Source organism: Neoarius graeffei, chromosome 19 (genome assembly GCF_027579695.1).
Source record: "Neoarius graeffei isolate fNeoGra1 chromosome 19, fNeoGra1.pri, whole genome shotgun sequence".
NCBI lineage: Eukaryota > Metazoa > Chordata > Actinopteri > Siluriformes > Ariidae > Neoarius > Neoarius graeffei.
Window position 1 is genome coordinate 34,926,168 of NC_083587.1, and position 15,052 is coordinate 34,941,219.

General features: G+C 40.3%; 1 protein-coding gene across 1 annotated transcript; it reads left to right on the forward strand.

Moving 5' to 3' along the window:
- Positions 1 to 4,606: 4,606 nt before the first annotated feature.
- Positions 4,607 to 6,000, forward strand: LOC132867918 (C-C motif chemokine 18-like). The gene is made up of 3 exons (XM_060900885.1): positions 4,607 to 4,734; positions 4,880 to 5,000; positions 5,217 to 6,000. Exons 1-3 carry the CDS (start codon positions 4,677 to 4,679, stop codon positions 5,401 to 5,403), a joined length of 366 nt encoding a protein of 121 aa, XP_060756868.1. The 5' UTR covers positions 4,607 to 4,676; the 3' UTR covers positions 5,404 to 6,000.
- Positions 6,001 to 15,052: the final 9,052 nt, after the last annotated feature.

The following is a 15,052-nucleotide window of genomic DNA, read 5'->3' on the forward strand; positions in this document are numbered from 1 at the left end:
TCTGCAGTCTGCATTTTGCAGAATGATTTTCAAGATTGCAGAAGAAAAATTAAACAACCTGCAATTTTGCAGAATGAAAAACTCAGGCTCGGGATACAATGGTTCTCAATTTAGCAATCTAGCGGCGCTGTAAATAAACTGAAACCTGCGCCGCGCCAACCTGACGGCATTTTCCAGGTCAAAGTTGAGCAATATTTACGTAATACCGACGAAAGGTGACGACAACCAAATAAGGACAGTTGCCATTTTCCAATGTAAGATTTCGTCACTTTTAATACCCGCCGGAAGGACCCGTCAACTACCTCAGCAGTGTTTAGCAGTTTCCGCCATGAATCTCCCAGAATTCAATGCGACACAACAAACATGGCTCCCAAGAAGAGGATTGTTTCTTCGGGGCAAGAGTCCGACAAAAACGCCAAGAAAACAAGGATGATTTTGTCATATCTTGGCAAAACCGGCAGCCAGCGTGACTCCAACAACAACAGTGACAGATCACGCATCCACGAGGGTGACAAAAATGAAGACAGTCGCTGCTGACTAGTTCTTATCTTGTATACATGTATATTGGTAAATTGTATAGGTTTGTATACATCCCCAATTCCAAAAAAGTTGGGACAAAGTACAAATTGTAAATAAAAATGGAATGCAATAATTTACAAATCTCAAAAACTGATATTGTATTCACAATAGAACATAGACAACATATCAAATGTTGAAAGTGAGACATTTTGAAATTTCATGCCAAGTATTGGCTCATTTGAAATTTCATGACAGCAACACATCTCAAAAAAGTTGGGACAGGAGCTATAAGAGGCTGGAAAAGTTAAAAGTACAAAAAAGGAACAGCTGGAGGACCAAATTGCAACTCATTAGGTCAATTGGCAATAGGTCATTAACATGACTGGGTATAAAAAGAGCATCTTGGAGTGGCAGCGGCTCTCAGAAGTAAAGATGGGAAGAGGATCACCAATCCCCCTAATTCTGCGCCGACAAATAGTGGAGCAATATCAGAAAGGAGTTCGACAGTGTAAAATTGCAAAGAGTTTGAACATATCATCATCTACAGTGCATAATATCATCAAAAGATTCAGAGAATCTGGAAGAATCTCTGTGCGTAAGGGTCAAGGCTGGAAAACCATACTGGGTGCCCGTGATCTTCGGGCCCTTAGACGGCACTGCATCACATACAGGCATGCTTCTGTATTGGAAATCACAAAATGGGCTCAGGAATATTTCCAGAGAACATTATCTGTGAACACAATTCACCGTGCCATCCGCCGTTGCCAGCTAAAACTCTATAGTTCAAAGAAGAAGACGTATCTAAACATGATCCAGAAGCGCAGACGTCTTCTCTGGGCCAAGGCTCGTTTAAAATGGACTGTGGCAAAGTGGAAAACTGTTCTGTGGTCAGACGAATCAAAATTTGAAGTTCTTTATGGAAATCAGGGACGCCGTGTCATTCGGACTAAAGAGGAGAAGGACGACCCAAATTGTTATCAGCGCTCAGTTCAGAAGTCTGCATCTCTGATGGTATGGGGTTGCATTAGTGCGTGTGGCATGGGCAGCTTACACATCTGGAAAGACACCATCAATGCTGAAAGGTATATCCAGGTTCTAGAGCAACATATGCTCCCATCCAGATGACGTCTCTTTCAGGGAAGACCTTGCATTTTCCAACATGACAATGCCAAACCACATACTGCGTCAATTACAGCATCATGGCTGCGTAGAAGAAGGGTCCGGGTACTCAACTGGCCAGCCTGCAGTCCAGATCTTTCACCCATAGAAAACATTTGGCACATCATAAAACAGAAGATACGACAAAAAAGACCTGAGACAGTTGAGCAACTAGAATCCTACATTAGACAAGAATGGGTTAACATTCCTATCCCTAAACTTGAGCAACTTTCTCCTCAGTCCCCAGACGTTTACAGACTGTTGTAAAGAGAAAAGGGGATGTCTCACAGTGGTAAACATGGCCTCGTCCCAACTTTTTTGAGATGTGTTGTCATGAAATTTAAAATCACCTAATTTTTCTTTTTAAATGATACGTTTTGGGCGGCATGGTGGTGTAGTGGTTAGCACTGTCGCCTCACAGCAAGAAGGTCTGGGTTCGAGCCCCGTGGCCGACGAGGGCCTTTTTGTGTGGACTTTGCATGTTCTCCCCGTGTCCACGTGGGTTTCCTCCGGGTGCTCCGGTTTCCCCCACAGTCCAAAGACATGCAGGTTAGGTTAACTGGTGACTCTAAATTGACCGTAGGTGTGAATGTGAATGGTTGTCTGTGTCTATGTGTCAGCCCTGTGATGACCTGGCGACTTGTCCAGGGTGTACCCCGCCTTTCGCCTGTAGTCAGCTGGGATAGGCTCCAGCTTGCCTGTGACCCTGTAGAACAGGATAAAGCGGCTAGAGATAATGAGATAAGATGATACATTTTCTCAGTTTAAACATTTGATATGTCATCTATGTTCTATTCTGAATAAAAAATGGAATTTTGAAACTTCCACATCATTGCATTCCCTTTTTATTTACAATTTGTACTTTGTCCCAACTTTTTTGGAATCGGGGTTGTATATTGTATTGTTGAATCATGCAAAATTATACTGATATTATATCCCTTTTGAAGACAGCAACAGTATTTTACCATTATTCATAGATAATTTTGAATATTTTGTTTTCTCATACCAAGCTACACTAATACATGTTTTGTGTACATGTTCTATTTTTTTTACTAGTGCTGTCTTGCCTGTGGTGCAGACTAGCACAAAGTAAGACAAAGCTCATAGGTTCAGTTCTGTAGCTCTCAGTAGTTCTGTAGCTCTCAGTTCTGCCATGATTAGTTTGTACCCAGTTCTCTGTTGTTAGTTTAGAGCAGTGAAGCCCCTGCAGTAGTTCTCAGTTCAGTTCATGACCTTGCACTTTAGAAGCCAGGCAAACACAATGAACCCAAACGTCTTTCCATTTGCCAGTTGGGTTTTATTCCATAATGGCATCAATTCTTTGCATCATCGTAAGATGTAACAGAGTGTAGAATTGAAACCTTGCTTTCAATTTAAAACTACAGGTTGCAGATGCAAGCACTGTGAATGAAGTACATTTTGGGTAACAATCTATTGTTCAAGCTAGAAACTTAATCTTGACAAAATGTAACATGACGTGTAATATGAAAATGAATGTTTTGTTTCTTGAAGAACAGTTGTGTTCTATTTTTTATTGTGGTGATACCTTTATTAGTATGTTGTGTGGAAGGATAATGTGTGGGTGTGATAACTAGTACATTTATGAATTAGTTGGTATACTTCAAGTTGTAGTAGCCCGTAGTGTCAGGGCGAGGGGAATGAAAGACCTGTGGAAGTATCATGGAATGATAACTTTGCTGCAGAGAAGCATCTGTGAAGACTGAAATTAAAAATAGAGTGAGAGAATAAAGAATTACAGTAATGCTATGAGTTGTAAAGCTAGATATGATGTAAATATAGGCATTATTAGGTTGAGAAGGGTGTAGTATGGAGGCTTGTGTATTTGCAGAAAATATTTCCAAATTGCAGAACAAAATTTTGACATTCTGCAATATTGCAGAACACTGGAAAAAAGTATTTCGACCACTGCTTCCAGTGACAACCGAGGGCTGAAAAAGGCAAAGAGGAGAGAGTCAGGATGAAAAACAGAGCTGCCTATGTGTGTCAGAAATGCAAGCGACTGGCGGATGTAAAAGTGGCAGAGAATTTATTAAGGCAAAGCTGGCAGACAAATCCAAATCGTAATATGAAGGCAGAGTCAGTAAACAGGCAATGGTCAGGCAAGGCACAGACAGGAAATCACAGGCAGAGATCAAAAACCAAAGTTCAAACTATATCAATAACCAGATAATCAGCACAAACAAAAAGCTTGGTAAAATCAGGAAAGGGAAAACTGAGTATTTACTTTGCACTGGTTATGTGCCCAAAGAGTCCTTCTATACACAGTGGTGATCAGGCTGTGATTCAGAACAGATGTGAGTGATAGTCAATACTTCAGAGATTGAGAGCAGTGAAGTGCAGTGTGGTTGTTGTAGTCCGCAGTAGCCATGTTTGAAGGATGCTGTAAACTCTGGGAAGTTGTGTCTTGAGTGCAAGCACGTGCAAACGTGACAGTGTGTGCTTGTGCATGTTTAAATTCAGTGGGTTTATGGTGACGTGTTTCAGAGCAAGACTTGAAAATAAGAGAAGCTGCCCTGAAAAGTGAAAATTAAAATAAAACCGCAACTAAGTACCCCACCTGTCTCTGTCCTTCATTTTCCCAACTGACCTTTGAAGTGTTACATCTATATATTAAAATAAACCTGCTGGAAAAATGTACTTGCAGGGAAGTTTCTGGAACTTTCCAGTGCTCATATTCTACAATGTGCAGTACTATGTTTATGTCTGGTCAGTATATGCCCCACACAAAAGACTATTGTGGTCAGTAATGGTAAATTACACCGAGGTCATATTTTCCTTTCAAGTGAATCAGCAGTGCTGTGTGGAGAGCTTCTTTCTTGTATGGTTTAGACCGCAGTAATACATACACCCTTGTGCTTTCTCCAACCAAGTTGTGGGTTGGGGGCTGAGTGTGTTGGGGGAAATGGAAATGACTGTGTTATAAGGTGTGAAGTGAGTAGTGCTAGCGCTAATCTCTCCAGTCAGCACTTAGGTTCACAATGAACTTGTTCTATGCCCTTTTCATCTGCACGATGTCCTGCCTCTGTGGCAGTGAAGGTAAGTCAGAACTGCTGTATGTGATTCATTTCATCTCAGCAGATACTTTCTTAATATTTTACTGAGAATCACTACACCATTGCTGTATTGCAAACAGAAAAGCTTCTGTTCCTGAAGCAACATTTAAAATATGTGTTTCCTGTAGCAACGCCTTGGCCCAGCTTTTGCTGCTTGAAGAAAAATCATTCAATTAAAGGACTACCTGTGACAAATGTTGTGGATTGTAAAGTCCAGAGTGCAGGACTTTGCCCCTTTGATGCAATCATGTGAGTAGTCAAACACACTGAATAATACTTTACTTTCACTATTAATCTTGGGAAGTAACTGTCAGTCTGGATTTGATACATTTTTTTAATCAGTGTGTTTTATTCACAAGGCCTACACATTTTAGACTTTTACCACTTCTTAAATTTTGCACGTTAAATGAATCATAGAGATTGATCATTTGTTTGTGTTTTTGTTGTTGAATTCTTGTGCTCCAGTATCAGGACACGTAAAGGCCGGAACATCTGTTTTGATCCAAAGGCAGAATGGGTTATTAAAAATGTTGTAATGAAGGGAATCAACTCATGTGACATGAACAGACTTGAACCCAAAGTGCAAAAAGGCAGGCAGGGGAGGAAAAAGGGGAAGAAAAAAGGGAAGCAGAAGAAAGGAAGATTAAACTAGATGTTTCAGCTACTGTATAACTGTTCACATACAGTGAGATAAATTGAAATGCAAAGTTTTTTTTTTAATAATGTAAGTGCTGGCACTCATTTAAGTATGAATAGAGATAATAGGCTGTTCAGCTAATTCTGGCCAAGGCTTAATTGGTTAAAAATAGACTCTTTTGTAATCTTTTACACAGCTGTTAAAAAATAATGTCTTTATGTCTTACGTCTTTTTTGTACTATAAACAACATGTAGTTCTCAGAATGTGCAATGTATGTAATTGTTGTCAATTTTCCCTCATGATTATTAAAGTATTTTTGATTTTTATGGAATGTAATGTCTCTTCAATGTACTTATGTCTAAACCTGACCTTAAAAAAACCCTAAATCTTTAATGAAGTTTGTAATTTTTTATGATGATGATGATTTATGTTTTGATGATGAAACATGACGGATTTTTTTTACAATTTGCATTTATCAGTTTTGTTAGGACATATAACTCACACTCATGAGATATATTTGTCTTGATGAGGAAAATCCACATTTTATTTCTATCCTTTATTTCTATCCTTATTTCTATTTCTATGTCTACTGTTGACATACTCTGAAAGAGGCTGATGTTTCTGATGGATATTTGATCAATAAACTAAATGTTTTTATAATGCTTTTATAATTTTTTATTGTATTTGATTTGATACTCAGAAAAGAATATGAAAATAACCATCTTGTCCAATTTTCTTGTTAGATTCCTTTATCAAAAATCAGATGATATTTGTATTACTTATGTTCACTTGTATTTCATTGAGAAGAAGGACCAAAACTAACCGAAGGGGGAAAAAAAACTTTCAGGAGGTCTGTGCTGAGATAAACCCTAGACTCTCCAGACACCCTAATGAGAATGACTGATAAACTTGAATTTGATGTCACTCATCCACTAAGGCAAAACACTGGAATCACTCAGGATCACTTTAAGCCACAGGTCACTGTGGGCGACTCCATATAAGTACAGTCATTCACATTTAAATGATATTAGTTATTTAAATAGGGCGGCATGGTGGTGTAGTGGTTAGCACTGTCGCCTCACAGCAAGAAGGTCCGGGTTCGAGCTCCGTGGCCGGCGAGGGCCTTTCTGTGTGGAGTTTGCATGTTCTCCCCGTGTCTGTGTGGGTTTCCTCTGGGTGCTCCGGTTTCCCCCACAGTCCAAAGACATGCAGGTTAGGTTAACTGGTGACTCTAAATTGACCGTAGGTGTGAGTGTGAATGGTTGTCTGTGTCTATGTGTCAGCCCTGTGATGACCTGGCGACTTGTCCAGGGTGTAACCCGCCTTTCGCCCGTAGTCAGCTGGGATAGGCTCCAGCTTGCCTGCAACCCTGTAGAACAGGATAAAGCGGCTAGAGATAATGAGATGAGATGAGTTATTTAAATATTTAATATCAGTATGTCGTCATGATTTAAACGATTTGCTTACTATTTCAAGACTTACCACTTTCTACTTCATACATTGCACACACTTTTCATTGTACTTTTTTACTGTGCTGCACATCATACTTTCCATCCTGTTATACTGGAACAATTGAATTTAATTTTGAGAATTAATAATATTTATCTTATTACTTTATCTTTTGTGTGAATAAATAATATTAATTGAATATTCTTCATTATAAAAATGCAAGCCCCATTTCCAGAAAAGTTGGGATATTTTCCAAAATGCAAAAAAAAAAAAAAAAAAATTGTGATGTTAATCCAAGTAAATATTAATTTAACTGATAAAAGTACAAATAAAAGCTTTTCAATAGTTTTTTTTTACCAACTTTATTGTATTTTGTAAATATAAACAAAGTTAGAAGTTGATACCTGTGACACACTCCAAAAAAAAAAGTTGAGAGAGAGAGAGAGGCAAAATAAGGCTGAAAATTTTATAGGATATTCAAGGAACACCATTTTGGAACATTCCACAATACGGTAAGCAGGTTAAGTAGTAACAGGTGAGGGTATCATGACTGGGTATAAAAGGAGTATGCACCAAAATCTCAGTTTTTGCAAGCAAGCATGGGTCGTGGCTCACACCTTTGTGTCAAAATTTGTGAGAGAATTGTTAGTTAATTCCAAAAGAACATTACTCAATGCAAGACCTTTGAGCCCTCAGGTGGCACTGCCTGTGAAACTGTCATGCTAATGTGACAAATATAGCCACATGGGCTTGGGAGTACTTCGGAAAAGTGTTGTTACCTAACACACTCCACTGCTGCATCCAGAAATGCAACCTGAAATTGTATTACGCAAGGAAGAAGCCATTCATCAATTCTATGCAGAAACGCTACCAATTTCTCTGAGCCTGAACTCATTTCAGATGGACCAAAAGACAGTGGAAACATGTGCTGTGGTCAGATGAGTCCATATTTCAGCTTATTTTTGGGAAAACCAGGTGTCGAATTCTCTGTGCCAAAGGTGTACACGTCCATCCAGTTTGTCATCAGAGAAAGTTGCAAAAGCCAGTATCTGTGATGGTATGAGGGGCATCAGTGCTCAAGGCATGGGGGAGATGTGTGTGTGAAGGTACCACTGACATGTAGGTGTATATTGGGATTTTAGAGAGTCATATGTTGCCATCAAGGTGATATCTCTTCCTGGGAAGTCCATGCTTATTTCAGCAGGACAATGCCAGGTCTCATTCTGCATGGGCTACAACAGTGTGGCTTTGTGGACAGAGTGCATATGTTTGACTGGCCTGCTGCCAGTCCAGATCTGTCACCTGTTGAGAATGCATGTGGCATCATGAAGAGGAAAATTATACAACAGCGACCAAGGACTGCTGAGCAGCTGAAGTCTTCTATCAAGCAAGAACAGACCAAAATTCCAATTGTAAAACTGTAACAATTATTATCCTTATTTCCCATATAATGAAAAAGTGCTATTAAAAGGAAAGGTGAGGTAACACAATGGTAATAATGCCTCTGTCCCAACTTTTATTTGAGTGTATTGCAGGCATCAAATTCTAACTTCATTTATATTTACAAAATCCAATTAATTTGGTCAGTAAAATGATTGAAAATCTTTTTATTTTTTTTAAATTGAAAATCAGGGGGCAGAGTCCTACATCAGGGGACAGAGCCTTTTCTTACAAAGCCCCACAGTTATGGAACAGCCTTCCAAGTAATGTTCGGGAATCAGACACAGCCTCAGCCAGTGGCGGCTGGTAGTCTTTCAAACAGGGGAGGCTGGTCGGTTACGATATTTCCAGATTTTAAAAGAAAAAACATCAATTTTGCCCATACTCTTGCCTCTGATCTGGCTGATTGTTGGCAGCGTCACAAACTGTGAAATAACAGGTTCTTTTGGCCCATTAGCCTACTGTCCAATATACATGATGGTGGTGTTGGGGGGGTATATTTTAACATTTTATATTTTAAAATTGTGGCATGTTGTTTAAAAATTGATCATTATTGAAAGCAGCTCTTTGTCAGGAACCTCAGCAGTAGAGCTGGGTGCCACACATTTCATTTAATGACACTTTCCCTATATTTTACTTATTTTGACTGAAAAATGTTTTATTGACAATTTTGATAACCCTTCACTTTTAATCCAGGTCTGTAGTGTGAAATGTTCTCGGCTGTGTTTTTGTTTAAAAATATTTTCCAAATTGTAGCTGTGTTTAATTCATATCAAGAAAAATATATATTCCAATATAATATACTCAGCATAAACATTTTAAATAGATTCTATATTTTTGGTTCATCCATGACATATTACTAAAGTAGCCTATTTAACTGTTGTTGATGTGGGTCACTTGCTGTTAGCCAATTCACTTTCTCGTACCAGGAGAGCTGAAAGGAACGAGTATTATTCCCTACCTTTTTCACCAAGTCAATTTGAGGCGTTGGTCTACCCTGCTCTTTAATTTTAATTTTTTCCTCAAAAGGAAGACTGGCAAATGGCTTCGCCAAAATTAAATCAGCAATGCTTGGCATCCGTGCACAGCTTTCTTGCTAGCTGACTAGCTCCCTCAAGTTCAAGTTCAGTCACTCAAATAAATGACATTTCTGGAACTAAGATAGCAAACTTGACAACACTATATTTACACTTTATTTACAATGAAAATATATACAAACTAAAAAAGCTGGTAGAAACGGTATGTAATGAATGAAATCGAAATATAAGCTGATCTCTTACAATACACCACAGCACTTGTGAATCCGCATGGGACTGAACTGAAATTCACCGCTGCCTGTTGAAACGAGCTGTCAATCAAAGAAAATATCCGGCCGCTTTCACCAATCACCAGTCTCTTCGCGGAAACTGCCATGTTCCTCCCATGTGAGGCTCAGAGTCCGTAGGCGGGCGTTTTCGCAGTATTTGTCCAATAATCATCTTGCATTTTGATATTGAAAAGTGCATAGCTCCCAAATGCCATTGAAGTCCACTGAGGCTGGGAGTCCGTGAGACTCCGTGGGTGGGTGTTTTCGCAGTATTTGTCCAATAATCGTCTTGCATTCAATGTTGCCAGATTGGGCGGTTTTAAGTGCATTTTGGCGGGTTTTGAACATATTTTGGGCTGCAAAAAGTCAGCAGTATCTGGCAACACTGCTTGCATTTTGATATTGAAAGCGCATAGCTCCCAAATGCCATTGAAGTCCACTGAGGCTGCGCTGCATCGTGCTGTCACGAGGGGGAAAAACTCACGCACACATTAAAGTTATAAGGGAATGATTTCGCACTGTAGTTGGGTTGAGCACATATATTTCTATGATTCTGGATCTGAAATAGCAATGCTATAAGGTCGGCTATAACATAAGCCTAGCGCAATTCATCCTACATGATGTTCGTCATTCTTAGGGCTGAGCCTCCCTCGTTGTCTTAGAGCAATTGCCCGTGGCCTCAGCGTTTAAGCTGCTTTGCGACAATGTTTATTGTTAAAAGAGCTATACAAATAAACTTGACTTGACTACTTTTGTCAGTTCAATAAAAGTTCACATGAATTAACAAATCACAGATTTTTATTTTTATTGCATTTTCGAAAATAACCCAACTTTTCTGGAAACGGGGTTCGTGCATTTTTTACTATATGTATTGCATATTTCTGAAGATATAATAAAAGTCAGGTGTAGTACACAGTGTTTAGAAAGACAAAAATTCTTCAGCTCTGTGACTGCAGTAGTACATGTTGGCTACAAGCCAGGTATCTCATCTTGAGGTAGAGACTGATTATCAGAAACGGTGTGTGGCAGCAGGGGCGTGGTCAAGCGCCGGTCTGTGACCGGAGGGCGGAGTCAGGGAAGGTAAGTGGCAGAATCACTACACCTGATGTCAATTAACCTGTGTTTGTGTGTCTTCCCAGTGACCGCGCCCTATATAAAGAGAGAGAGAGAGCAGAGGAAGTGAACTTTCTCCCCAGCTAGACAACTTGCTGCGTGCATGCGTGCATGCATGCGTGCGAGAGTGACGTTTGCGTCTGAAAAGAGCAAAATAAACAAAGTTACTGAACTGTATTCTGGCCTGCTGTCTTTCTGTGCTCCTCTCCCTCCTACGAACTGCTACACGGTGTAACAAATAATTTCAGAGACATGATGCAAGGATGTGGGCGGCACGGTGGTGTAGTGGTTAGCGCTGTCACCTCACAGCAAGAAGGTCCTGGGTTCGAGCCCCGGGGCCAGCGAGGGCCTTTCTGTGCGGAGTTTGCATGTTCTCCCCGTGTCCGTGTGGGTTTCCTCCGGGTGCTCCGGTTTCCCCCACAGTCCAAAGACATGCAGGTTAGGTTAACTGGTGACTCTAAATTGACTGTAGGTGTGAATGTGAGTGTGAATGGTTGTCTGTGTCTATGTGTCAGCCCTGTGATGACCTGGCGACTTGTCCAGGGTGTACCCCGCCTTTCGCCCATAGTCAGCTGGGATAGGCTCCAGCTTGCCTGCGACCCTGTAGAAGGATAAAGCAGCTAGAGATAATGAGATGAGATGAGATGATGCAAGGATGTATGCAAATACTTGCTCTCTCTCTCAAACTCACACAGAAACACACACAGTTCACAGCCATGTAAGGGAGGAAGCTTTGAACTTTTTCCTTCTCTGGGTCTGTTATGTGCAGGATATTACACGTTTCGTGAAGATATGAAGTTCATCTTCGAGTGGTGAATGTATATTTCATGAGTGACCAAGGTGAACGAATTAAATATTTTTCAACATGAGAAGATAAACTTCATATATTCACACCACTGTGTGATTTCCTTTTTATTATATAGACATATTCATGAACAAAAAGTCCCCAAATTTACAGTGGTGCTTGAAAGTTTGTGAACACTTTCGAATTTTCTATATTTCTGCATAAATGTGACTTAAAACATCATCAGATTTTCACACAAGTCCTAAAAGTAGATAAAGAGAACCCAGTTAAACAAATGAGACAAAAATATTATACTTGGTCATTTATTTATTGAGGAAAATGATCCAGTATTACATATCTGTGAGTGGCAAAAGTGTGTGAGCCTTTGCTTTCAGTATCTGGTGTGACCCCCTTGTGCAGCAATAACTGCAGTTAAACGTTTCTGGTAACTGTTGATCAGTCCTGCATGCTGGCTTGGAGGAATTTTAGTCCATTCCTCAGTACAGAACAGCTTCAACTCTGGGACGTTGGTGGGTTTCCTCACATGAACTGCTAGCTTCAGGTCCTTCCACAACATTTCGATTGGATTAAGGTCAGGACTTTGACTTGGCCATTCCAAAACATTAACTTTATTCTTCTTTAATCATTCTTTGGTAGAAAGACTTGCATGCTTAGGGTTGTTGTCTTGCTGCATGACCCACCTTCTCTTGAGATTCAGTTCATGGGCAGATGTCCTGCCATTTTCCTTTAGAATTCACTGGTATAATTCAGAATTCATTGTTCCATCAATGATGGCAAATGCAGATGCAGCAAAATGGGCCCAAACCATGATACTACCACCACCACATTTCACAGATGGGATAAGGTTCTTATGCTGGAATGCAGTGTTTTCCTTTCTCCAAACATAACACTTCTCATTTAAACCAAAAAGTTCTATTTTGGTCTCATCAGTCCACAAAACATTTTTCCAATCGCCTTCTGGCTTGTCCACGTGATCTTTAGCAAACTGCAGACAAGCAGCAATGTTCTTTTTGGAGAGCAGTGGCTTTCTCCTTGGAACTCTGCCATGCACGCCATTGTTGTTCAGTGTTCTCCCGATGGTGGACTCATGAATATTAACATTCGCCAATGTGAGAGAGGCCTTCAGTTGCTTAGAAGTTACCCTGGGGTCCTTTGTGACTTCGCCAACTATTACATGCCTTGCTCTCGGAGTGATCTTTGTTGGTCAACCACTCCTGGGGAGGGTAACAATGGTTTTGAATTTCCTCCATTTGTACACAATCTGTCTGACTGTGGATTGGTGGAGTCCAAACTCTTTAGAGATGGTTTTGTAACCTTTTCCAGCCTGATGAGCATCAACAACGCCTTTTCTGAGGTCCTCAGAAATGTCCTTTGTTTGTGTGATGATACACTTCCACAATCATGTGCTGTGAAGATCAGACTTTGATAGATCCCTGTTCTTTAAATAAAACAGGGTGCCCACTCACACCTGATTGTCATCCCATTGATTGAAAACACCTGACTCTAACTTCACCTTCAAATTAATTGCTAATCCTAGAGGTTCATATACTTTTGCCACTCACATATATGTAATATTGGATCATTTTCCTGAATAAATAAATGACCAAGTATAATATTTTTGTCTCACTCATTTAACTGGGTTCTCTTTATCTACTTTTAGTACTTGTGTGAAAATCTGAAGATGTTTTAGGTCATATTTATGCAGAAATATAGAACATTCTAAAGGGTTCACAAACTTTCAAGCACCACTGTATCAAAACAATTTATCGATATCCTCAAGTGAGTATACTGAAAAATGTGCCACGGTTGTAGTTTTCGATGTCCCAGATGTAGTTAGTATGAAAAATACGGTTGGTGTATTTCCCAGTAAAACACTTGTGTCTATGTAATATAATGTAATACTTGGTGGTGCTTATCAGTTTTCACTGATCAATTCAGTAGAGGTGAAGAGATGAGAACTGCACTGTTGTGTCTGTTTGTTGTGCTGCTCATAGCCGACAGATGGTTCAGATGATTGCATGCATGCGTTCATGTGTGTGAGAGTGCTTGCTCTCTCTGTGTGTGGGTGTGTGTGTGGGGGGGGGCTTATTGCCTTCATGTGCATAGTGTGTCGGTTCGAGACTGTGTAGTACAGTGGAGAGTTCCCCAGCATACCCACAGTGAAGACCAGAACGAAGTAAAACAAACAAACCCTTTTTAGCCCAAGAGCATGAGCTCAAAATTGAGTCCAACCCGGAACAAATTAGTAACAAGCTGAATTTTTCAGAATATGTTCAGAATACCCTTAGGAATAACATACTAAAAGTCCTCGGGAATCCACCTTGTGCTCTCTGAGAAATTCAAGATGGCGTCCAAAATGGTCGCCGATTGGAGATTTTTCAATATCTCAGGGATAAAACATAATATAAATGCAATTAAAATGTTAAATTATATGTTCTCTCATACAAGCAATGCAAATTCACCATTGTCACACTGTTAAAATTAAAATTAACCAAGATTACAAGGTCATTAATGTGGAAATTACATGGAATTTGATGGTTGACATGATTGACAGATTAGCTTAGTAGGCTACCTACATACATGAACATAATGTAAGACAACAGTTAGACATCAATTTCCTTAATTGTATAATTACACTTCCCTGGGTTAACCATGAGCCCTGCATGCCTCAGTGACTCTAGAATGGCCCTTAGGTGTTCTGTTTGCCACAGCCAATCATTGCTATGACAATGTCATCTATGTAGACTGTGGCATAGGCAGCATATTTTGGAAGATTTTGTCCATGATTCGTTGGAATGTCTTGGGAGCCCCAAATAATCTGAACAGAAGGGTGATGAACTGGTGTAAATCAAACAGGATGGAAATGGCCATTTTCTCTCAGGATAGGGGAGTCAATGGGGATCTGCCAATGTCCCTTTGTCAAATCCAGTGTTGAATAAAAATGAATTTCATCGAACCAATCAAGCAGTTCATCTGTGCGAGGCATCGGATACGTCTCATATTCAGACACTGCATTGACCTTTCAATAGCCCACACAGAACCGGACTGACCCATCAGTCTTGTGAGCCAAAACTATTAAGCTTCTCCAGTTGCCTCAAATATTTCCATGCCTAGCATGCCTTGAGTTTATCCTGAACTACAGTTTTCTTGCATTCAGGCAAGCAGAATGGGCAGCTACGCACCACCACCCATGGGGTGTCTCGATGTGGTGTTGTATGAGGTGATTGTGACCGGGAAGAGGCAAGAACACATCAGAAACTCCATTTGCAATCTGGCAACCTTCATGACTTGGGCTGGCAAGAAGTGGTCTCCACAGGGGACCCAGGTGGATCATGCAGCAGATTTCATTTTTACCTCTGGTCCCAGCTCCGCTCTCTCCAGAACTACCATTGCCAATGTCACGAGGATCCCCTCGTTCCATCATTTGAGTAGATTGAGGTGATATTTCTGCTGCACCCTGCCTCTATCTGTTCACTTCACATTGTAGTCGATGTCCCCAACTTTCCATGTGACCTCAAAGGGCCCTTGCCACTTGGCAAGTAATTTTGAG

Excerpts from the sequence above, each read along its gene's own strand:
- LOC132867918 (XM_060900885.1), top strand. The coding sequence starts at position 4,677 with ATGAACTTGTTCTATGCCCTTTTCATCTGCACGATGTCCTGCCTCTGT. Across the intron at positions 4,735-4,879 it reads CTGCCTCTGTGGCAGTGAAG|CAACGCCTTGGCCCAGCTTT; the intron begins GTAAGTCAGAAC and ends TGTTTCCTGTAG. Across the intron at positions 5,001-5,216 it reads TGCCCCTTTGATGCAATCAT|TATCAGGACACGTAAAGGCC; the intron begins GTGAGTAGTCAA and ends CTTGTGCTCCAG.